Raw genomic sequence first — 26,228 nt, 5'->3', positions numbered from 1 at the left:
AGTTCCTGGTGAGGGCTCTCTTCTACCCTTATGACCTCACTTAACCTTTATTATCTCCTTATAGGCTCTATCTCCAATACAGTCACATTAGGGGTTAAAGCTTCAACATATGAATGGAGTGGGGGGAATTCAGCCCATAACAACTGAATTCACAGTAACGGACTGTTTTATATTTTAGTAAATTAGCAGGTTATCAAAGATATAAGATATATATCAAAGATATTGGGGGAGGAGGAAGAAGGGTGTTAAGAAGGAATGGAAAAAATCAGCTGGTGGGATAGGAAAGGAGGAACAGGAGAACTCCATATGGACAATCTCTAACCAGGAGAGTGTTAAATTTTTAGTAAAGTCTTGCACCAAAGCAAACGAATTCCACAGAATTTTTTGAATCCCCACTCTTCCTAATATCCACTAAGGCAAAGCTCTGCCAGGCAGGCTGGAATATGAACATTGGCCTAACCTGTCCCATCCTGATTTCAAGCTCACAGGAGAATGGCAACTATGTCCCTTTAACTCACTCTCTACAGTATTGCTGGGCAAAGAAGCATCTAAATGCTTTTGGTGGTGATGATTATGGAGAAAAATGGAATATAAATGGCTACTGACAAGTTTCATTGTAACAACTTTTATAACCCCATTATTAAAGAGATGAATATCTTCATATTCCTAAATAAGAGGTAATCACATGTCTAAAGGCTCTTCGCCCCTCACTTATTTTGTTAAAATGCTATTCTCATTTATTCTCAATCTTTTCCTCTGGGTGTGCATTAGTTACTATGGAAACATTGGGATACCACCGTTTGAGCATATCAACATTCCCAAATTCTATTAGAATATGAAGCCAGGGCGCCTGGGTGGCTCAGCTGGTTGGGCAGCTGCCTTCGGCTCAGGTCATGATCCTGGAGTCCCTGGATCAAGTCCCGCATCGGGCTCCCTGCTCGGCGAGGAGCCTGCTTCTCCCTCTAACCCTCCCCCCTCTCATGTACTCTCTCTCTCTCTCATTCTCGCTCTCTCAAATAAATAAATAAATCTTTAAAAAAAAAAAAAAATAGAATATGAAGCCAATTTATACTGTGGTATTGGGGGAGAGAGTTCTTACCTCAGAGTTATAAATGAAATGTATGGCACTGCCACACAACACAAGCCCCACTTAGCACCACAAAATGGGTAAGGCTCATCTTACCTGCCCACTCTATGTATCAGAATCCTGACTGGAGTTATCAATGAAATTGTCTTAGTCTGTCCACGCTGCTATAACAAAATACCATAACAGGGGGAGGGGGACGGGGGGAGCCTTATAAACAACAAACATTTGTTTTTCACAGTTCAAGTTCAAACTCACAGCCCCAGCATATTTGATGTCTGGTGAGAAACTGCTTCCTAGACAGTCAATGTCTTCTCACTGTGTCCTCACATGGTGGGAGGGGCAAGTGAGCTCTCTGGGGTCTCTTTTATAAAAGCACTAATCTTATTCATGAGGGCTCTATCTTCATGACCTAAGAACCTCCCAAAGGCCCCACCTGCTAATATCATCATCTTGGGCGTTAAGTTTCAACATATGAATCTGTGGGGGACAAAAGCATTCAATCTATAGCAGAGATCTACTAAGTAAAGACATCTATCCATAACATCAGCATGGGTTCTTTTCTCTTTTTGCTGTAATTATCATTTATTCATAAACCATTTATTTGTGTCATTTCCACTTTAACCCAAGAGTTTTTAGGCTAGTCATTTTAAATTTCAAAGTGACCAGATATTCCCCCCCCCCGTGGTTTTCTTGTTAATTTCTCATTTTTAATTTTATTGTGGTAAGAACTTTTGCCCATGTGTGGGTACCTACTATACATCTTGACCACAATGTCCTGCATACAGCTAAAACTGAATGTATCATCTCTCCTGAACTAGATGCTCCTCCGTATTCTTTACCTCGGTTGTAATACCACATCTACCCAACCACTCAAGCTAGAAAATCTGCAAATCAGCTTTCCCTCCTCCCTCCCCTTATTCATTAAATTGGATCAATCACCAAGCCTTACAAATTTTACCTCCTAAAAACTCTTCAAATTTCTCCCCTCCCCGGGGCGCCTGGGTGGCTCAGTTGGTTAAGCGACTGCCTTCGGCTCAGGTCATGATCCTGGAGTCCCTGGATCGAGTCCCGCATCGGGCTCCCTGCTCAGCGGGGAGCCTGCTTCTCCCTCTAACCCTCCCCCCTCTCATGTACTCTCTCTCTCTCATTCTCGCTCTCTCAGATAAATAAATAAATCTTTTTTTTTTAAATTTTTTTATTGTTATGTTAATCCCCATACATTACATCATTAGTTTTAGATAAATAAATCTTTAAAAAAAAAAATTTCTCCCCTCCTCTATATTTCTTGACATCATCTACTAAATAATGCTATGAGAGATAAGGATTAAGCTCACTCCCACCACTCCCACCTCCCATCCATCCCTTCCAATATAGTTTCAACATTATTTTTATTTCCTCAAATGGTTGTCTTTTTTGCCTTTTTAAAAAGATTTTATGTATTTATTTTTTTATTAAAGATTTTATTTATTTGACAGAGAGAAAGAGAGACAGCGAGAGAAGGAACACAAGCAGGGGGAGTGGGAGAGGGAGAAGCAGGCTTCCCGCTGAGCAGGGAGCCTGATGCTGGGCTCGATCCCAGGACCCTGGGATCATGACCTGAACCGAAGGCAGACGCTTAACGACTGAGCCACCCAGACGCCCCTATTTATGTATTTATTTGAGAGAGAGAGGGAGAGAGGGAGCAACGGGAGGGGCAGAGGGAGAGGGAGGGAGAATCTTAAGCGTACTGTGCTGAGCATGGAGTCTGATGCAGGGCTCCATCCCACAACCCTGAGATCATAACCTGAGCCGAAATCAAGAGTCGGCTGCTCAACCGACAGAGCCACCCAGGCACCCCTCTTTTTCACTTTAAAAAATATGCATAAACTTACATTTCCTGTTTGATCAACCATAGGTAGTTTCTCCTAACTGCCCACTTTGTAAGATGAAGACATTAGAGTTCTATATTTCCCTCTCCCTCCTCTCACCCCTACCTCCCAACTTATGTCTGTTTCTCCACATCTCTGTTTTCACATTTATCCATGCCATCATCTTATCAAACCTCCTACTTGGTCTCCCTATTTCCATTCTCAGCCCATCTTAACTCTTCACACAACAGCCAGAGTGATTGTTTAAATCAATTTCTGCTTTTGTCAATGACAGACTAACTTGTTTCAGACTAACCATCCCATTGAGAGCAACTCTAAAAGCTGAACACATAAAAACATTTTTAGTCACATTGAAGGGCCATCAAGGGAGCATGAAATTGAGACAGACCAAGATTCTGGAGGAGAGAGGGAGAGGGAGAGAGGAGAGATGTGAGCCAGACATCTGGCTGCATTTTTGCTTTTAAGCCATTTGGCCATTTGAAAGCTGTGGAATGAGAAGCTAAGAACCTTAGGAAAAAAACAATGCAGAAAATAGTGCCTGAGAGTCTGAGAAGCTGAGAAAAGCTTTCAGAAGTCTAATGAAACTGAGAAAGGGAAAATGGAGTTGAGTGCCCATGAAGGAGAAGCCCTGGTAAATACCACAGAATTTCAGCTGAATCCCCCCAAAGGGCCACAACCCAGGAGTAAGAGAGAATGGGAAAAAGATCAGCCCTCATAAAGATGGAAGCTCAGTCCCAATCTCTAATCAGATTAAGGTGATCTATCCCTACCCTGAGTGCTTGCCAGAGTAAAAAATAACTCCCCCCTGGAGGAAGATAGCATCAGCCAGCACCTCAAATTATCTCTTCAACTTTTTATATGGTGTCCAACATTCAATCAATAATCATAAAGCATGCAAAAAGATAAACTCTGACTGAAAATCAAGAGAAAATAGGGACAGGACACCTGGGTGTCTCAGTCAGTTAAGTGTCCGACTCTTGATCTCAGCTCAGGTCTTGATCTCAGGGTCGTGAGTTCAAGCCCCACATTGGGCTCCATGCTGGGCAGGGAGCCTACTGAAAAAAAAAATAGAAAGAAAAGAAAATCAGGAGAAAAATAGACAATTGATACAGAGCCACAGAAGAACCAGATATTAGAGTTCTCAGTCATAGAATATAAAATAATTGTAATTAATATATTCATGAAATTAAATGACAAAATGGAGAATTACAGCTATAGAAGACTAATTGCCTATAGAAGAATTATATTAAGAAAAACTGGGAGCCAGGTTTCCCCCCTTTTAATCTACTGAGAGGGCCTGGGAGCAGCAGCACCCTTGTCTTCGTCAGCTCTGATTACTATAACAAAATGCCATAGACCGGGGGCGCCTGGGTGGCTCAGTCGTTAAGCGTCTGCCTTCAGCTCAGGTCATGATCCCAGGGTCCTGGGATCGAGCCCCGCATCGGGCTCCCCGCTCTGCGGGAAGCCTGCTTCTCCCTCTCCCACTCCCCCCACTTGTGTTCCCTCTCTCGCTGTGTCTCTCTCTGTCAAATAAATAAAATCTTTAAAAAAAAAAAATGCCATAGACCGGGGGGCTTAAATAACAGAAATGTATCTCTCACAGTTCTGAAGGCTGGGAATCTGTGATCAGAGCACCAGCATGGTCAGGTTCTGGTGAGAAGCCTCTTCCTGGTTTGCAGATAACCACCTTCTCATGGTACCCTCTTAATGCTGAAGAGAGCTCTGGTCTCTCCCTTTTCTTGTAAGGGCGCTTATCTTCCATCCTCATTACCTTGTCTAAACCCAATTATCTCCTAAGGGCCTCATCTCCAAATACCATCACATTGGCAATTAGGGCTTCAACATATGAATTTTGTGGGGATACAAACATTCAGTCCATAACAACCCTAACCACAATGAGCACACCCAGGGCCCAGATCTTGGTTTCTAAATACCATTCTACATTAAAAGGAACCAGGGATTCTTGGAGAAAAGGTTAATCCTAGGACTGGGGGACAGAACGTATAAGAGGAGCTTTAACCTTCTTTTTGTCCCCTAAAAGTAAAGAAGTGCTCAAAGAATAATGGGGGAAATATCAAAAGGACACAGAAGCCAACCTAAAAGGGCTCCCATTGGCTAAATTTGAGCATCATAGTAAATAATGATAGTAATAGCTTAAAACCCATTGAATAAAAATAGGAAGTCATGAGTCCATACTGATATGAACGAATGAATGAATGAATGAATGAAAAGTTTGAAGAGGAACTGGGGATAGATATACATATACAGATACATAAATATACAGTTTCAAAGTACCTGTACACAAAATACTTACTATTTGCAAAGGAAAAAAGAATCACCCTACAGTGGAGAAGTCTAGAAGACACCAACTTAGTGCATTAAAAGAGTAAAGCATCACTTCTGTTGTATTCCTGCCAAAAACTTATAAACCAAATATAATCATGAGGAAACATCAGATGAACACAAGTTGTGGGACATTTTACAAAACAACTGGGCTGTAATCTTTAAGTGTCAAGGTAATGGAAGTCAAGTAAAGACAGAGTAACTATTGTAGATTGCAGGACTAAATAGACATGACAACCAAATGCAATGCTTCATTCTGAATTAGATTCTTTGGCTATAAAGGACATTATTGGCAAGTTGGCAAAGCTTGAATGGGTATCTGAGTATTGGATAATAGTGATATATCAATGTTAATTTTCTGATTTGATGGTTACGGTGCAGTTTTTTTAAGTGAATGACCTTTGTTTTTTAGGAAATACACATGGAACTATTTTGAAATGATAGAGCATCGTGTCAGTTATTTACTCATAAAAAGTTCAGGCAATTGGGAAGCCTGGGTGGCTCAGTTGGTTAAGCGTCTGCCTTCGGCTCAGGTCATGATCCCAGGGTCCTGGGACTGAGTCCTGCATCGGGCTCCTTGTTCAGTGGGGAGCCTGCTTTCCCCTTTGCTTGCCTCTCCCCCTGCTTGTGTTCTCTCTCTGTCTCTCTCTGACAAATAAATAAATAAATAAAATCTTAAAAAAAAAAAGGTTCAGGCAAAAATTTCTTTGTACTGTACTTAAAACTTTTCTATAGGTTTGAGATTGTTTCAAAATATTTTTAATGTCTCATGATGTTTAAAAAAACATGATGAATTAAAATTCATGACATTAACAGCACAGAACAACAGCTCAATTTATAAGGAAATAAACTGAGTTAAAGAATTGAAAGGTCCTTACATTAAGCAAAGGTAAAAGTAGTAATTGCAGGTAGGTTCTAGTCAAAACTACATGTTGTAATTTTTAGGTTAACAACTAAAAGAATAATAAAAGAATGTATTACTAGTAAACTAAAAGATGGAATATAGAATAATAAAAAACACATCATACTTAATGGCTCACTTCTAAAGAATGGAGTATGGGAAGGGGAAAACATAACTTTACAGTGAAGTAACCTGGCAGACACCATCTTAATCATGGTTAATATGACCAGTGATAAGTCATGTTGTTAGCATGCACCCTCTGATATGATGTGATGAGAAACGCACTTCATCTCTGTGGTACACTCTCTCAAAACCCAATAACCTAATCTAATCATGAAAAAAACCCAAATTGAAGGACATCCTACAAAATGCCTGACAAATTCTGCTCAAAACTGTTAAGGTCATGAAATTCAAAGACTAAGAAACTGTCACAAATCAGGGGAGACTAAAGGCACATAACAACTAAATGCAATGTGGTATTATAAATAGGATCCTGAAGCAGAGTATTTGGACTATTAAAATCCAAATAAAATCTGAAGGTTAGTTAATAATGATGTAGAAATGTTTGTTTCCTAATTACAACAAATGAGAACATTTGGGAAAATTGAAATTAGGGGAAATTGAACCTGGGTGAGGGGTTTACAGGAACTTTCTGTATTATCTTTGCAACTTTTCTGTAAATCTAAAAGTATTCCAAAATAAAAAGTTTATCTAAAACAAACTTGGGGCGCCTGGGTGGCTCAGTCGGTTAAGCGGCTGCCTTCAGCTCAGGTCATGATCCCTGGGTCCTGGGATCGAGCCCCACGTCCAGCTCCCTGCTCAGTGGAGAGCCTGCTCCTCCCTCTCTCTCTCTCTGCCTGCCTCTCTGCCTACTTGTGCTTTCTCTCTCTGTGTCAAATAAATAAATAAAATCTTTAAAAAAAAATAAAACAAACTTCATAAATCCAAAAGTAGACAAGAAAGGAAAAAAAAAAAGAACAGGTATAATAAATAGGCAACAAACAGAAAGATGCCAGACATAAATCTAAATATGTTAATAACTACGTTAAATATTATTAATGTTCCAATTAAAGAAATGGTCCAGGGGCACCTGGCTGGCTCAGTCAGTAGAGCATGCAACTCTTGATCTCTGGGTTGTGAGTTCAAGCCCCACATTTGGCATAGAGCTTCCTTAAAAAAAGAAAGAAACAAAGACACAGTCCAACTGTATGAAAAAAATCAACCATATGCTGCTTGCAAGAGATACATTTTATTTTTTTTAAGATTTTATTTATTTATTTGACAGAGACACAGCAAGAGAGGGAACACAAGCAGGGGGAGTGGGGGAGGGAGAAGCAGGCTTCCCGCGGAGCAGGGAGCCCAATATGGTGCTCGATCCCAGGGCCCTGGGATCACGACCCGAGCCGAAGGCAGATGCTTAACAACTGAGCCACCCAGGTGCCCCAAGAGATACATTTTAAATGTAAGCATACAAAATGGTTAAAAATTGGGGCGCCTGGGTGGCTCAGTCGATTAGGTGTCTGCCTTCAGCTCAGATCATGATCTCAGGGTCCTGGGTTTGAGCCCCATGTCAGGCTCCCTGCTCAGCATGGACCCTGCTTCTCCCTCTCCCTCTGCCCCTCCCCCTGCTCATGTGTGTGCTCTCTGTCATAAATACATAAAAATCTTTTAAAAATATGTCAGGACAGCTCTATGAATATTAGACAGAATAGACTTTATATTCTGGAGGATCTGGAAGGCTGTATGCATACAAAGGGCTGCATATATGCTCGGGGGAGATCAGAGATGGCTGACCTTAGGCCTTATACAAGAAGAAGGTAAAAATCAGAGAAGACTTGTAAACTGCCTGAACTTAGAATAAGTGTACTAACACATGCACAGATTCCCTAGAAAAAGGGTGGAAACCTTGCTGGCTCAAAGTGTTTAAGCAAAATCTTTGACAAATAATTGGCTGATCACTAAGCTATGATGATCCAAGGGTGAAACCTAGGTGGCTAGGCTTAAAAATAAGAACAAGAATGTTAAAAAACAAACTGAGCAAAGATTCCAGTTGTCACCACAGGGGAGATGGACACTACATAATTAGTCTAAGCATATCACTAAGCAAAAACAAAGGAACATAGTGCAATATAAAAAATAAAAATAACTCTCCTCCAGCCACCCAAGATGCTGAAAGGAAAGAAGGTGAAGGGGAAGAAGATGGCCCTGGCCCCTGCTGTTGTGAAGAAGAAGGAGGCCAAGAAGGCGGTCAATCCCCTGTTTGAGAAAAGGCCCAAGAATTTTAGCATCAGACAGGACATCCAGCCCAAAAGGGACCTCACCCACTTTGTCAAATGGCCCTACTACAACTGGCTGCAGTGGCAAAGGGCTATTCTCTATAAACATCCGAAAGTGCCTCCCGAGAGTAACCAGTTCACCCGGGCCTTGAACCTTTAAACAGCCACTCAACGGCTTAAGCTGGCCCACAAATACAGACCAGAGACAAAGCAGAAGAAGCAGAGATTGTTGGCCCCCGCTGAGAAGACAGCTGCTGGCAAAGGGGATGTCCCCACTAAGAGGCTGTCTGTCCTTCGAGCTGGGGTTAATAATGTCACCACCTTGTTGGAAAACAAGAAGGCTCAGCTGGTAGTGACTGCACATGATGTGGATCCCACTGAGCTGGTTGTCTTCTTGCCTGCCCTGTGTCGTAAGATGGGGGTTCCCTGCTGCATTATCAAGGGGAAGGCCAGGCTGGGGCGTCTGGTCCACAGGAAGACCTGCACTACTGTTGCCTTCACACAGGTTAACTCGGAAGACGAAGGAGTTCTGGTTAAGCTGGTAGAAGCCATCAGGACCAATTACAATGACAGATATGATGAGATCTACTGTCACTGGGGAGGCAATGTCTTGGGTCCAAAGTTGATGACTCTTATTGCCAAGTTAGAAAAGGCAAAGGCTAAAGAACTGGCCACCAAACTGGGCTGAGTGGACACTGTCAAATTTTCTGTACATAAAAGTTACAAAGTTCTCTATAAATAGATAAATAAATAAATAAATACAAAGAAACAAGATGTAGCCCATACACAGGGGAAAAATCAGCTTATATAAATTATCTGCAGGAGGGCCTCCATGATAGATTTAGTACATAAAGACTTCAAATAAGCTATTATAAATATGTTCAAAGAACTGAAAGAAAATGTTTAAAGAATTAAAGGAATGAGTGATGACAATGGCTCATCACATAGGGAACATTAATAAAGAAATATGAATTATAACAAAGAAAAGAATAAAAATTCTAGAGTTAAAAGGTACAACTGAAATGAAAAATTCACTCAAGGGGCTCAACAGCAGATTTGAGCTGATAGAAGAAAGAATCAGCGAACTGAAAGGTAGATCAATAGAGACTATCCAGTCTAAAGAACAACATGTAAAAAGGATGAAGAAAACTGAAGAACCTCAAAGGCCTGAGAGACACCATCAAACATACCACATATGCATAATGGCAGTTCTGGAAGAGAAGAGGAGGAAAAGGGGGCATAAGTATATGAAGAAATAATGAGTGAAAACTTCACAAATTTGATAAAAAACATTAATCACAACATCTAAGTTAACTCCATCCAATCTACATCCAAGTTCAATGAATTCTGAGTAGAACAAATTCACAGATATTTATAGCTAGAGAGGTCATAATCAAACTTTTGAAAGTCAAAGAGAAAACTTGAAAATAGCAAGAGGAAAATCACATGTGAACCACAATGAGATTAACAGCTGACTTCTCATCAGAAACAATGGAGAAAAGAAGGTGGTATTATGACATATTCAAAGTGCTGGGGGAGAAAACTCAACCAAGAATTCTAGGAGTCAGGTCACTGTGGCAACAGCTCATGACAACACTTTCTCCTCCCCAGCTTCTGGGTGTCCCTTAAGGCCTTCTGCTGTAAGCTGTGCTGAGGAGAAGGGCGTGGGAGGTCTCTGACCTAACACCATGGGGGACGGTAGAGGGGACGACTTTGAAGGTATGAGCATTGACAGCCTTAAACTGGAGTTATTGGAAGAAATGCATATGAAAGACTTAGTACAGCTCTCAATACTTGAAATAAGACACAAGATAGCGGAACTGGAAGCCAAACTCAATACTGACAATGAAGGTGGCGAATGGAAAACCCGTTATGAAGCACAACTTGAACTGAATGATCAACTACAAAAGCAAATTGTTACTCTCAAAGAGAAAATGGAAAAAATCCGTGGAAATCCTTCAGATAGACTAGCTTCTATTCGTGTCTATGAGCGAATGCCAGTGGGATCCTTAAATACATTACTTAAACAGCTAGAAAAAGAAAAAAGGAGTCTTGAAAATCAAGTGAAAAACTGTGCACTTAGACTGGAACAAGAATCAAAGGCTTTCCACAAAACCAATGATGAACGCCGTGCATACCTAGCTGAAATGTCTCAGATCTCTGGCTCACACCAAGTTTCTAAAAGGCAACAGATGGATCAACTTCATAGAATTAAAGAGAATCATGTGAAAGCAGGAAGACAAAGTCCAGCTAATCAGAAGATAGTAAATGCCAAGAAAGGACAAGCAAAAAAGATTACAAAACCAAACCATCTTCCAAAACTCAATCCATGATGCCAGAACTGGATGGATTTCTATTTCTTCCCTTTCTTCATATGTAATTTTCAACTTGTGAAGTTAGAGTTCAGTGCATTTTTCAGGGAATGAAATAGATTTTTAAAAAGAGCTATTAAAACTTCTTTAGCTCCTCTTCCAGATGTTTGTTCCTTTATTTTCGTGAAAGTAATTTTTTTAGTAATTTAGTTTAGTTTTAAAAATTACTCTAGGAAGTCATTCTAGTGACTCTAATATATCTAATAGCAGTTTGTGATTCTTAAAAAGTCCTAGAGAAACTAAAGGTTATCATCATTATACTTACTTTTTAATAATCTCTCCATGATATGCTTTGATAAGTAACATTGCTATTGTATTTGGTTTCTAGTCAGCTGTAATCTAAAAATGTGAGCTCTGGGTACCTGGGTGGCTCAGTCAGTTAGGCATCCGACTCTTGATCTCAGCTCAGGTCTTGATCTCAGGGTCGTGAGTTAAAGCCTGGCATGGAGCCTACTTAAAAATAAATAAATAAATAAAATTTTTTTTAAAATCTGAGTTTACCAAAACTTTTTGCTATTTTAGGCTGTGTCATGCTCTTTTTTTAGCCCAAAGCTTAAACAAGGCTGCAAATCAACTGCATTTTAAACTTTGGCTTGAAGTATCATGGTATTGAGGAAATAGCCTTCAACTGGGAATCAGCTTGGTTATAGTCCCCACTCTGCCTTGAACTTAACGAGATTTGGGGAAAGTCCCTTTACCTCATCTTTATTTCCTGCACCTGTAAAATGACTGAGGCAAACTATGCAACTTCTAAGGCTTCTTACCATTCTAGAAAACCAATACATATTCAACTACAGGGTCCTGCCACTTAGCACATAGTGAATTAAGTCATGTTTGTGATGTTTATTAATTCATAGTAATGACCTCATTTTTTGGACCAAACTTAGCAAGTGTCCACAATACTCAAGTCTAGAAGTGGAGACAGAATGAGGATAGGAGAGAGTTCTTTTAGAAAATTTATTAAATTCACGGGGCGCCTGGGTGGCTCAGTTGGTTGGGCGACTGCCTTCAGCTCAGGTCATGATCTGGAGTCCCTGGATCGAGTCCCGCATCGGGCTCCCTGCTTGGCGGGGAGTCTGCTTCTCCTTCTGACCCTCCCCCACTCTCATGGGCTCTCTCTCTCTCATTCTCTCTCTCTCAAATAAATAAATAAAATCTTTAAAAAAATTTATTAAATTCGGGGTGCCTGGGTGGCTCAGTTGTTAAGCATCTGCCTTCGGCTCAGGTCATGATCTCTGGGTCCTGGGATCAAGCCCTGCATTGGGCTCCCTGCTCGGTGGGAAGCCTGCTTCTCCCTCTCCCACTCCCCCTGCTGTGGTCCCTCTCTCACTGTGTCTCTCTCTGTCAAATAAATAAATAAAATCTTTTTTTAAAAAAAGAAAATTTATTAAATTCTCCTATTCACGCTTAGACTGTTTTTGTAATTGTCATATAGGTCTGCAATACACATATAATTTATTTTCTCAATTTCATAAGTGAATTTAAATTCCCAGAAATCACCCAATGGTCAGTAGTTTTTAGCTAATGGTGTTCTCACCTTGTATCTGGCACTAAAACCTAAATTCTATTCAGTATCACCAGTAATGAATACCAAATGCATTTCTATAACTATCTATATATTTATTCACTTTCTTTAAGGAGAATGCATAAATTCCATATAGCCAAATAATTCTTTTATATGACTGTAAAATATAATGCAGTGAAATATAAAGTCACCTCCTATAAATTACTCTACCTTGGAGCTGTTTGGAAATATTTTCTTCTATTCTTAATTAAGCTAACTACAGATATCGGATACCATGGCCCATATTATCAAACAAGTACTAGATTTTTATGTTTTACACCATCTTTCTTAGCATTAGCAACAAATTGCTAATCTTAATATTAGTAATAAATAGAATCACAGATCATCACTGAAGAATAAAAAAGTTTTTTTTCTATCATATAGAGGTAGGCCATTGTAGGGATTAAATTAAGAACATTTAAAATTATCTCCATCATTGTGATGGTCTATTAATTGAACATCTTACCACGGGGATTTATCATGTTTAAGTGTTAGGAGCTTCTTTGGAATACTTCCCAGATAACAGAAAATGTCCGTCTTAAACACGGTGATGGAATGTTGATGGGGTAGTGTAAAGGACTGAAATGGGAGACTTTCAAAGATCTGTGTTCTGATATCAGTTTTGCCACGTCTAAGCTTCTGACTATAAGTAAATCACTTTACGTTGCCTCACTTTCATTATGTATAGAGTTGGGAATATTTACCCTAACTACCACCTTGGGATTGCTGTGCAGATCAAAGGTACTTACTAAACATTTATTTATTTACTTCTTTATACCTTATTTCCCTCTGAAAGGGTGCCACTAAATTTAGAGGTATAAAAGCAACATCCACAACATGGAAGATGAAAATAAAAGTTAAACAGTTTTGCAAGAATTTGTGACTAAGAAAAACTCTAGCTTTAAGCTTTCTAACAGCCAGCACAAAGAAGGAATGAGCTACATAGCTCTCATTAGTTTTGTAGATGGAATACACAAGTAGTGAAAAAGTTTTCCTCGTTCCCTAGTTCCAAGCTCTGAAGATAATTTGTCATGAGAGGTCTTATAAGAAGGTGCAATTATTTATTGCAATAATCAGAGCAAAAATGAGAGTTTGGGATCCTTCTTTGTTTAATACTGAAATATGTATTAATATCAGTATTTTTAAGTTTAGAATTCATAAAGCAAAAAATCAGTAAAACAATATTTAGTATATTTCAAATTTTTAAATGTCTAAATGTATTACAAAATATCAAGAAATACCATAAAACATAAACACAGATGTTGCTATAATCAAAAAGACAGATAATAACAAGTATTGGCTAGGATATGGAGAAATAGGAACCCTCATACACTGCTGGTGGGGATGTACAATGGTGCAGCCACTTTGGAAAACAGTTTGGCAGTTCCTCAAAAGGTTAAACAGAGTTATCATATGACTCAGCAATTCTAGTCCTACGTATATACCCAAGAGAAATTAAAGCCTATGTCCAGGGGCGCCTAGGTGGCTCAGTCAGTTGGGCGTCCGCCTTTGGCTCAGGTCATTATCTCAGGGTCCTGGGATCGAGCCCCACATTGGGCTCTCTGCTCAGCAGGGAGTCTGCTTCTCCTTCTCACTCTCCCTCTGTGCTTCCCCCCACCTCAAATAAATAAATAAAATCTTTAAAAAAATAAATCCTATGTCCACATAAAAACCTGTACGTGAATGATTATTGCAACATTATTCATAATAGCCAAAAAGTGGAAGCAACCCAAATGTCTGTCAACTGATAAATGGATAAACAAAGCGTAGTATAGCCAAACAATGGAATATTATTCAGCAATAAAAAGAAATGAAGTACTGATATATGCTACAACATGGATGAATCTTGAAAATAGTAAGTGAAAGAAGGCAGTCACAAAATACCACATATGGCACAATTCCATTTATATAAAATATCCAGAACAGGCAAATCCATAGAGACAGAAAGTAGATTAGTAGTTGCCTGGGGCTGGTGGGGCCAGAGGGAGGGTAGGTGATGGGGAGTGACTGTAAAGGGTACAGGGTTTCTTTTGGGGTGATGAAAATGTTCTAAAATGGTGATGGTTGCACAACTCTATGAATATACTAAAAAACCACTGAACACTTTAAGTGAGTTAATCATATGTTATATGATTTATATCTCAATAATGCTGTTATTAAAAAATAATCTTATATTTACTGAAATAACCCTTAAAAAATGAAGGCCTCACAGAAAAAGACATTCCCGGGAGAAAAAAAAGCCCAAGAGAACTAATTGCTATCAGACCTGCCTTATAAGAAATTTTTGGAAGTTCATCAGGCTAAAAAAAAATAATAAAAAAATTTTTAAAAATTAAAAAAAAGAAGTTCGTCAGGCTGAAGAGAAATTGTAACTTGAACCCACACAAAGAAATAGAGCACCAGTAAAGGTAATTACATAGGAAAACATAAAATACAATGTAAACATATTTTTCTTTCCTTCTCACAACTGATTTAAAAGATATCTGCATAAAACAATAATTATTAAAATATTGGTAGATTTAGAATATATAAAGATAGCACAAAGGAAGGGAGAGGAAAGGAAGCAATATTAAAGCATTTCTGTACACTACCAGAAATAAGTTAGGATTAATGTGAAGTATATTTTTTTTGGTTAAGATGTATATTGTAATCCCCATACCTACCACTAAGAAAATAATTCAACAAAGAGAATAAATAAAGAGAATTAAGATGGCACACTAGAAAGCATCTATATAGTGCAAAAGTAGGCAGTAAGGAAGAAATAGAGGAGAAAAAATACACGAGGCATAGAAAATAGCAAAATGGGGGCACCTGGGTGGCTCAGTCTTTAAGCATCTGCCTTTGGCTCAGGTCATGATCCCAGGGTCCTGGGATCAAGCCCGCATCGGGCTCCCTGCTCCACGGGAAGCCTGCTTCTCCCTCTCCCACTCCCTCTGCTTGTGTTCCCTCTCTCGCTGTCTGTCTCTGTCAAATAAATAAATAAAATCTTTAAAAAATAAAAATAAAAAAATAGCAAAATGGTAGTTATAAATAATTACATTTATATGATAATCAATACTTACATTAAATGTAAATGAAATAAGCATTAAAATAAGAATAGATGATCAGACTAGATTTAAAAATGGGATCTGGGGCACCTAGGTGGCTCAGTGTCAGTTAAGCGTTCAACTCTTGATTTCAGCTCAGGTCTTGATCTCAGGGTCACGAGTTTAAGCCTCACGTTGGGCTCCATGCTGGCGGGGAGCCTACTTTAAAGAAAGGGGATCTAATTGTATGTTGCCTAGAACAGATACTTTAGATTCAAGGCACAGATACGTTGAAAGGATGGAAAATGATACGCTGTGTGCAAACCGTAAGCAACCATAAGAGAGCTGGAGCAGCTATCCCAAGGCATTAGTTTTCTATTGCTGTGTAACAAAGGACCACAAATTTAGCAGCTTGAAACAATAACCATTTATTAGTTTACAGTTCTGCAGGTCATAAGACCAGGCAGGTTCTCTGCCTAGGGACTCAAAAGCAAAAATCAAGGTGTTGGGCAGACTGGCTTCTTATCTGGAACCCCTAGGGAATAATCTGTTTCTAAACAAACAAAGCATCTGCTCCCAAGTTCAAAGAATCTGCTTCCAAGTTCAGGTTGTTGGCAGAAATTCCGTTCCTGGCAGCCATAAAACTGAGGCCCCCATTTCCTTGACACATGGTCCCTACTATCTTTAAGCAAGCAATAGAGCTTTAAATCCTTCGTGTGCATTGAATCTTTGTCAACCTAATTTAGCACCAGCCAGGAAAAAAACTTTGCATTTAAAGGGTTCACCTGATTAGGTCAGGCCCACCTAGACAATCTTTGTATAAGATTAACTGACTTGGGGCTTTTTAAAAAAAGAATTTTTTTTTAACATTTTAAGTAAGCTTTATGCCCAATATGGGGCTTTAACTCACTATCCCAAGATCAAGAGTCACATGCTCTACCGACTGAGCCAGCCAGGCGCCCCTGACTTAGGACTTTAATTACATCTGAAAAATTGATCACTTCATAGCAGTATCCAGATTAGTATCTGAATGAATAAGAAGGGAACAGGAATCTTGTGGAGCCATCTTTAGAATACTGTCTACCACAACTAACATCAGATAAAATAGACTTTAACACAAACAGTGTTACTAGAGAAAAAATGACATTTTATAGTGATAAAGAGTCAATTCATCAGGAAGACATAACAATTATAATACACACCTAACAAAGAAGCCCCAATATAAATGATTCAAAAACTGAAAGAACTGAAGGGAGAATAGTCTCTAATATCTTACTCTCAATAGAACAAGTAGCAATGTCCACAATAACCAAAATATGGAAAGAGCCCAGATGTCCATCGACAGATAAATGGATAAGGAAGATGTGATACACACACACACACACACACACACACACACACTGGAATATTACTCAGCCATCAGAAATGAAATGTTACCATTTGCAATGATGTGGATGGAACTAGAGGGTATTTTGCTAAGCAGAAATAAGTCAGTCAGAGAAAGACAATTATCATGATTCCACTCATATGTGGAATTTAAGAAATGAAACAGGATCATAGGGGAAGGGAGGGAAAAATAAAGTAAGATGAAATCAGAGAGGGAGACAAACCATAAGAGACTCTTAACTATAGGAAACAAACTGAGGGTTGCTGGAGGGGAGGTAGGTGGAGGGAGGGGGTAACTAGGTGATGGGCATTAAGGAGGGCACTTGATGGAATGAGCCCTGGGTGTTATATGCAACTGATGAATCACTAAACTCTACGTGTGAAACTAATAATACACTATATGTTAATTAATTGAATTTAAATAAAATTTAAAAACAATTAATAGAACAATTAGAGAAAAAAATCAGCAAGGATAAAGAAGACCTGAACAACACTGTCATAAAATTTACTCTAAATGATATCTATGGGACATTCCACCCAACAACAACAGAATACACATTTTTTTTTCAACTGTACATGGAACATCCAATATTGTTTATGTTTATGGCCTATCATAGGCCATAAAACAAGCTATAATAGATTTTAAAAGATTGAAATTTTAAAATATAATTGAAATCATACAATATATGTATCTGACCACAATGGCATTAGAAATCAATAATAGAAGGAAATTTAGGAAATCCAGAAATATTTGCAAATTAAACAATATATTTCTTTTATTTATTTTTTTTTTTTTAAAGATTTTATTTATTTATTTGAGAGAGAGAATGAGAGACAGAGAGCATGAGAGGGAGGAGGGTCAGAGGGAGAAGCAGACTCCCTGCCGAGCAGGGAGCCCGATGCGGGACTCGATCCCGGGACTCCAGGATCATGACCTGAGCCGAAGGCAGTCGCTTAACCAACTGAGCCACCCAGGCGCCCTAAACAATATATTTCTAATAACCCATAGGTAAAAGAAGAAATCACAAGGGTAATTAGAAAGAAATCTGAACTGAATGAAAACCAAATCACAATGTGTTAAAATGTATGAGGTAGAGCTAAAACAGTGCTTGGAGGGAAAATTATAGCTTGAAATTATAGGAGAAAAGAAGAAAGATCTCAAATCAATAACCTAAGTTTTTGCTGACAATGAATCATGGAACACTACATCAAAAACTAATGATGTAATGTATGGTGATTAACATAACATAATAAAATTAAATTTAAAAAAAGAATCTAGAGAAAATACAGCAAACTGAGCCCAAGGCAAACATAAGATGGAAATAATAGAATAATAACAGAAATTGCAAAATATCAACTTCATGCAAATGTAGGTACTACAGAAGAAATAGAAAAGAAAAAATACATGAGACATAAAATAGCAAAATGGCAGTTATAAATACATTTATATTATAATCAATAATTATATTAAATGTAAATGATATAAGCACTATAATAAAAATAGATGATCAGACTAGATTTAAAAATGGGATGGGGGGGTGCCTGGGTGGCTCAGTCAGTTAAGCATCCAACTCTTGATTTCAGCTCAGGTCATGATCTCAGGGTGGTGGGATTGAGCCCTGTGTCGGGCTTCTCGCTCAGCGGGGAGTCTGCTGGAGTTTCTCTCTCCCCCTTCCTCTGCCCCTTCCCCCCTCTCTGTCTGTCCAAAATAAATAAAGAAATCATATTAAGAAAACTTTGGGGTGCTGATAATAGAGGTTTTCAGTAGTAGGGCTCAAGTTGTTCCAAACAACCATAGACATTTTATTATGGGAGTAAGAAGAAGGAGGAACACAAGTAAAGTTATTGAATCCTTGTAGGCCAGCCCATAACTAGGTTTCTTATTTATATGGCCTTAGCTAAGAAAGTGGATTTGAAACTTCAGAGGTCTCTAACGATATGTTGGTGGAGTTGTAAAGTGTGTTAGAAATATGCTCATATTAAGGTGGCGGGCCTGGCAGTTGGGTTGTTGGAGGGTATGAACTGGTAAGTCTATGTAAAGATTAGTGGTATTTGTGTGTAATTAAAGGGAAGGAGTGGTTGTGGTGGTCATGGTCAGAGATGCAAGGTGGGAGATTGTGGTGGATAGGGGGAGGAGAGTAGTAGAAGGCACTTGGGAGTGAATGGTCCTCTCCCCAGGAGGTCCAGGGGTTGACTGATAAGAGGCAGGTGTCTCCTGGGGAAAGCAATAATCTCCATTACTTTTTAGAATGACACAGATAGTAGTAACTGCTACCAGATTTCCCTTTAGGCATGGGAGTATAGGAGTGTACATTTTAGCAAAGAGCAAGGAGTATAGCAGGATCATGAGCTCTGCAGACAGTGAGTTCAGGAACATAATAGGATCCCTAATATCAAAGGAAGAAAAGCAAAAATGTCCTAGGTCCATTTTGTGCCTTAGGAGAGGCAGTTCATGCGCAGTGTTTGTTTGGAGGTCTTAGCGCCTAGGGTGAAGTTGTCTCCAGCACAGGGAGTGAAGTCATCTCTAGTGGTGAGGTCTTGGATTGAGGCAATGTTGTCTGAAGTGATGTCATCTCCAGCAGTAAGTTCCTGGACCAGGGCAATGTCATCTAGGGACTTGGGATATACTTTTTAGGGGGATACCCACTCAGGTTGATGTGGGTCTTAACATTTGCCATGTTTGGTTGAAACAATGGCTTACTTGGAGAGTTGGGCCTCCAGATTATAAACCAATGAAAGTATCCAGACCTGTGGTAAAAGACTACAATCACCAGCATGGCGTGCAGCTACACTTAACAGGCTTTTTATTTGGGGTGGAAGTTTAGGTTCAAATGGGTCATATATCAGATGAGCAGCTGCCCTGCCTATGGAACAATCTATGGTTAATGGGTCCTAGGAGAATATGCACCCTGGATCTGGCCTCCAGCCCCTATGGGATGGAGCAAGATCAAAATTTATAAAGATTGGTTAAGGCCTGGAGTAAGACAGAGACTCATGGAGACTGAAATTTGAAAAGGAATTGTTTGAGAAGACCATTATGTCTCTTAGTTAAACAGGCTATTTGGGACCTACTAGAGTCATAGAAGTTCTATTGAGCGTCTTTTCTAAGAGCGAGGAATTGTATATTTTAGGAAATGAAATGTTACCTTGGTTATTATTATTGTTTCTAACTCCAAAGGTAATGAGTGTCTTGGCAAGGCCTTATATTTAGAGGACATGGGTCCTTTTATATTTTGGGTGTCTATGAGGCAAGAGACTCCCAGAGTTCTTTAACCTGAAAGAGACCATTTTTAAGGCAATGCCCATCAGTTTACAATAAATGTAAAGATAGTACCATTCCTTGGCTGGGACATCCAGTGTTAAGATGACTGCCTGAAGTTTGGCTAAGTGTGTTGTTTTTGGGGTCCCGCCTTTCATAAGGGATATCCTGGCTAAAGGATGGGAAGCAGCAACATTTCACTTAGCTCCATCACGTATGACAGTCAGCAGTGCCATTGGGCTGGTCTGTGCTCTCTGTTGTTGTTCACTCAGTTAATCCCAGGGAGTTTCCGAGGTATCCAAGTGTCTGGGGGAGGGGTGACTTCTTCTAGCACCTCGGCATCTGGCAAGGGACTGAGGACAGGGGAAGCCTCCTGCAAGTAGAATATGTCAAAGGGCCCAGGTGTGGTTGCGTCCTGTTTTAAGAAGGCCTCTATAGCTGTGCCAAGTTTGTGGGATGCTGTTTCCATGACTCAAAGTATACTGGGCAGCAGAGTATGTAGGATCACACGCTCAGGTCTACGAAAGCCTCTATTTTTAGGGAGGCCTGGTAGGTAGCCAGTCATTTTTGTTTGTTTGTTTTAATGGTGTATAGTATAAGATTAGAGGGGACAGTTTCTTGCACCTGAAGCCTTTGGTCAACTTATGGCCATCAGAAGCGGCCCAGACTCCAGCAGGTACAAGAAGACATTGCCAAAGTGTCTTTGGTGAAGGAGCTTGGCAGGGGGAGGGGGAGTGACTAACAAGAGTGCTTGTCGATTTTAATTTGGGAATAAAATTTGTAAATGAGGAATATGTTGTCATCAGAACCCAAGATGGACTAAAAGATGTTGGACTAGTATGTCCTTAATGAGTGTTTAATGAATCTCCTTGGAGGAGGGTTATCAATGTAATGTCATACCTGTGCTCCTATAGGAAGGTGGATGTAGTTAAGATCTCGTCTGTAGGGTGCCTGGGTGCCTCAGTTGGTTAAGTGACTGCCTTCAGCTCAGGTCATGATCCTAGAGTCCCAGGATCGAGTCCTGCATCAGGCTCCCTGCTCAGCAGGGAGTCTGCTTCTCCCTCTGACCCTCCTCCCTCTCATGCTCTCTCTCTATCATTTTCTCTCTCTCAAATAAATAAATAAAAATCTTTTTTTTAAAAAAAAGATCTTTTCTGTAAAGACTGTGTGTGATGGCACGTCTGTTGAGGTGCCCCATGGGTAGCCTGGAGGTGTATTGTGTCCCTTCAGAGGTAAAAGCAAACTGCAGCTGAGAGGCTGTTGAAATCAATACTGAGCAGAAAATGGTAGCCAAATCTATAAGAGCAAAATATTTGCCAGTTGTTCACTGAACAGAATTAGTAATTTTAATAATATTGGATGTCTGGTGTGGGGGCCTTGATGGATGGGACCACAACATAAAGACAGTAGTGATCTACCATGAGGAATACCCGCCCACACACAACTTTTTTATTTTCTTTAGATTTAAGAACAGGCAAAATTGGGCTGTCAAAGAAGAGGCAGTGAAGATAATCACCCCTTTATTAATTAGATTTTATATAGTGAGTTTTAATCTTTGATCCCCTTGTTTTAACTTATATTGGGACAGGTTAACTATTTTAACTGGGGGTCTATGGGGTTCCATTTCATTAAGCCAATTTGTAAGTCTCAAAGACCTACTTTAATTTTAATTTACTATTTATTGTATCAGACCATGTATGTCCAAATGGAATATTTTAAGTCAATGCATATTATAATTTTGGAAACTTAGGCAAGGCTATAAGCATCTCGGAATCTGGCAAACCAATTTTTTTCTTCACTTTATATTTAGTTACCTTCTTAAGATTATAGGGGACACAATGCTTAAGTTCAGTAGGATTCCCAAATACAACTATAATTTGAGCCCCATCTTGATTAAGTCCATAAAGGTCTTATCAATTGATGTATTTCAGCAAAAGTTAAAGTTAATTTAGAACAAAGGTTGTAGAGGCACAACAGCCAATCAGCAATCCTTTTATCATTTAGTTATATAAATTCTTTAGTACGTAAATTTTGGACTTCAAACTGGATGAAATTTGGGGCTTTGTTTTAATTTAGTTATATATATATTACATATATGGATACATATACAATTCATCTATTACATACTTATATTAAAATCTTATATAGGTGTACATAATTTCTTTTTTTAATTTAATTTTATTATGTTATGTTAATCACCATAAAATACATCATTAGTTTTTGTTGTAGTGATCCACGATTCATTGTTTTCGTATAACACCCAGTGCTCCATGCAGTACGTGCCCTCCTTAATACCCATCACTGGGCTAACCCAACCCCCTACCCCCTCCCCTCTAAAACCCTAAGTTTGTTTCTCGGAGTCCATAGTCTCTCATGGTTCATCTCCCCCTCCGATTTCCCCCCCTTCATTTTTCCCTTCCTTCTCCTAATATCCTCCATGCTCTTCCTTATGTTCCACAAATAAGTGAAACCATATGAAAATTTACATCAACATGGATGGGACTGGAGGAGATTATGCTAAGTGAAATAAGTCAAGCAGAGAAAGTCAATTATCATATGGTTTCACTTATTTGTGGAACATAAGGTATACATAATTTCTTAATTACATTTTATTTTCTCCCCCTGTATCTAGAAGTTTGTTTTAAAATCATTAAGTAACCTAGGGCTGGGGCACCTGGGTGGCTCAGTTGGTTAAACATCTGACTCTCGAATTCGGCTCAGGTCATGATCTCAGGGTTGTGAGATAAAGTCCCACATCGGCTCCATGCTGGGTGTGAAGTCTGCTTGAGATTCTCTCTCTCCCCCTCCCTCTGCCCCTCCCCTACCTTTCTCTCAAATAAAGAAATATATCTTTAAAAAATATAATAAAATCAATAAGGGTTGGGGCGCCTGGGTGGCTCAGATGGTTAAGCATCTGCCTTCAGCTCAGGTCACGATCCCAGGGTCCTGGGATCGAGCCCCGCATCGGGCTCCCTGCTCAGCGGGGAGCCTGCTTCTCCCTCTCCCTCTGCCTCTCTCCCTGCTCATGCTCTCTCTCTCTCTCTCTCTGTATCTCTGTGTCTCAAATGAATAAATAAAAATCTTTAAATAAAAAAAAAAAATCAATAAGGGTGCCTGGGTGGCTCAGTCTGTTAAGCATCCGCCTTGTGCTCAGGTCATGATCCTGGGGTCCTGGGATCAAGTCCTGCGTCGGGCTCCCTGCTCAGGGGGGAGTCTGCTTCTCCCTCTCCCTCTGCCCCTCCTCCCCACTTGTGCCCTCTCTCTCTCTCTCAAATAAATAAAAATCTTAAAAAAATAAAATCAATAAGTAATCTAGGGATAGTATTATGTTTGTTAGACCTGAATTTGCTCAGTACATAAGGTTTAAAATTCCCCCTTCTTTCCCCTTGGGCTTGTATCTGCCTAAAACTGCAGTCTTTTTTTCTCCTCTGTTTTAGACTTGTAGCCACCTGAAGCCACAGTCTTCAGTTTTTGTCTCCAGCTGATAAGAGGGAAAGAAGGGAGAGAGAAAGGACCTCATGGCTCTAAGCAATCTTTCTCATTGGGATCATCCCTGTCCCCATTTAAGCTTTTTTTTTTTTTCCTTTCAAAATGACCTGTATTTCTAGGTAGCTAAACTCTCTCCCCTTTTTTTCTTTTGGAACCTAAGTGTGTCAAACCAGGGAAATCCGATTTGGACCAGTGGACCAAGCTGTCCAAGGTAAGTTGATAACTAGTGAATTGGCAACCACTATCCAAGACTTTAGAACCTGAGACTAAATGAGGAGCGCCATGGAAGCGCATGCCTCCGAGGTCCTCCTTGATTTAGCTGGAAGATCATGGCAGTATTCAGCAGATGTATCATGAACCAGTGGCATCCAGAGTGCCAGCATGCCAACAGCCAGCCACACCTTCCCTGGTAGCACTCACTGTTTGGTAAAGCCAGTAAGCCAAGAGCAGTCTAGAAGCAAGCCCCCTCCATTGACCCCTGAGTCACCTAGCTCACTGTGCCAATTGTTCTATGCCCAGGTCTTAATTTATAAAGGTGACTGTGTGATAAGAGGGATAGGTTTAGGCCACTGACTTAATTGGGATTTCTGTGGGAAAGGCAAGACAGGCAGTGTGAACAGTTTAGGAATGGCTAGTTTGAATAATTTTGGCAGTCTCTAAACTATAGGAATATTCTCTAGTTGCCTGGTACCTGGCCATGGAATGATTAAGGCAAAGGAGTATTGCCTCTTGTTTCTAGAGGAACTGTAAGTAACATTAAAATGTTCTTTCAATGGCATCGATCTTTCCATGTTGCCACTCAGTAACCTTTATAAATTAAGACCCAGGCACAGAACAACTTCACACCCATTAGGATGGCTATTATTAAAAAAAGAAAGAAAGAAAGAAAGAGTAAACAAAGAGTATTAGCAAGGATGTGGAGAAATTGGAATGCTTGTGCATTGCTGCTGAGAATGTAAACTGGTGCAGCCACCGTAGAAAATGATACGGCAATTCCTCAAAAAATTAAAAATTAAGGACAGAATTACTGTATAATCCAGCAATCCCACTTCTGTATATATGCCAAAAAGAATTGAAAGCAGGGACTCCAACAGATATTTGTACACCGATGTTCACAGCAGCATTATTCACAATAGTCAAAAGGTGGTACAGTGGTCTGAGTGTGTCCCCCAAAATCCATATGTTGTAATCCAAATTCCCAAATGTGATGGGCCCCACCCACATTGGTAGGTGGGGTCTTTGGGAGATGATTAATTTATGATGGTGGAGCTCTCATGAATGGGATCAGTGTTTTTATAAAAGAGATCCCACAGTGCTCCCTAGCCCTTTCCGCCCTGTAAGAAAACAGAGAAAAGGCACTGGCTATGAACCAGGAAGAGGGCTTTTATCTGACCATACTGGCATCTTGATCTTGGATTTCTAGCCTCTAGAAATGTGAGAAATAAATTTTTGCTGTTTATAGGCTACCTAGTCTGTGGTATTTTGTTACAGTAGCCCAAATGGACGAAGACAGGTGGCAGCAACCCAAGTGTCCAATGACAGATGAATGGATAAACAAAATATGGTGTATATATATATATACAGTGGAACATTATTCAGTCTTATAAAGAAGGAAATTCTGACACATGCTACAATAGGGATAAACCTTGAAGACATTATGCTAAGTGGAAACAAGCCAGTCACAAAAGGACAAATATATGATTCCCCTTATATGAGGTACCTAGAGTAGTCAAAGTTATAGAGACAGCAACTACAATAGTGGTTGTCAGGGGCTGGGAGGAAGAAAAGCAGGGAGTTATTGCTTAATGGGTACAAGAGTTTCAGTTTGGGAAGATGATACAGTTCTGGAGGTAGATGGTGGTAATGACTGTGCAACAATGCAAATGTACATTATGCCATTAAAAGCATACTTAAAAATGGCTAAAATGGTAAATTTTATGTTATGTATATTTTACCACAATTAAAAACAAATTCTCAGCAAAGTCAGAATAGAAGGTAAATTTCTCAAACTGAAAACGGACATGAGAAAAGTCTATAGCTCACATCATAACATCATCATAGTATCAATTGTGAAAGAGTGAACACTCTCCCACTTTGATTGGAAACAAGTCAAAGATGCCCACTCTTGCCACTTGAATTAAGCACTGCACTGAAGATTACTATGCCAGTGCAATCAGGAAAGGAAAAGAAATAAAAAGCATCCAGATTAGGAAGAAAGAAGTAAAACTGGCTTTTTTGAGAGATGACAATCGCCAATATAAACTCAGACGAAATCCCCAAGAAAAGTGCTACTAGACTAATAAGTGAGTTTAGCAAGAATGTGAGATAAAAGATAAATATAAAAATAAATTGTATTTCTATATACTAGCAATGAAAAAACTGAAAATGAAATGAAGATAATTCTATTCACAATAGCATCAAAGAAAATAAAACACTTAAAAATAAATTTAACAAAAAAGCGCAAAACATACACAAAAAACTATAAGAACATTGCTGAGGGAAATTAAAGATCTATATAAATGGAGAGAAATTCCATGTCATGAATTGACTCAGTATTGTTAAGATGACAATTCTCAACAAATTGATCTATAGGGCGCCTGGGTGGCTCAGTCGTTAAGCGTCTGCCTTCGGCTCAGGTCATGATCCCAGGGTCCTGG

The 26,228-nt window shown here is 39.5% G+C and overlaps 1 protein-coding gene and 1 pseudogene across 1 annotated transcript; both read left to right on the top strand.

Annotated features, from left to right (window-relative positions):
* The first annotated feature begins 8,359 nt into the window (after positions 1 to 8,359).
* LOC116647076 lies at positions 8,360 to 9,163 on the top strand (annotated as a pseudogene).
* A 1,000-nt stretch (positions 9,164 to 10,163) lies between these two features.
* On the top strand, positions 10,164 to 10,938 carry LOC116647083 (coiled-coil domain-containing protein 169-like). The gene has a single exon (XM_032428208.1). The coding sequence runs from the start codon at positions 10,164 to 10,166 to the stop codon at positions 10,806 to 10,808; it is 645 nt and encodes a 214-aa protein (XP_032284099.1). The 3' UTR covers positions 10,809 to 10,938.
* The last annotated feature ends 15,290 nt before the right edge of the window (positions 10,939 to 26,228 follow it).

This window comes from Phoca vitulina, unplaced genomic scaffold, assembly GCF_004348235.1.
Source record: "Phoca vitulina isolate PV1807 unplaced genomic scaffold, GSC_HSeal_1.0 scaffold39, whole genome shotgun sequence".
Taxonomy (NCBI): domain Eukaryota; kingdom Metazoa; phylum Chordata; class Mammalia; order Carnivora; family Phocidae; genus Phoca; species Phoca vitulina.
The sequence above is the reverse complement of the archived record's forward strand: the minus strand, read 5'-3'. Positions and strand labels throughout refer to the sequence as shown.

What these genes read in the sequence shown, in the direction of transcription:
- LOC116647083 (XM_032428208.1), top strand. Translation starts at nt 10,164, where the DNA reads ATGGGGGACGGTAGAGGGGACGACTTTGAAGGTATGAGCATTGACAGC.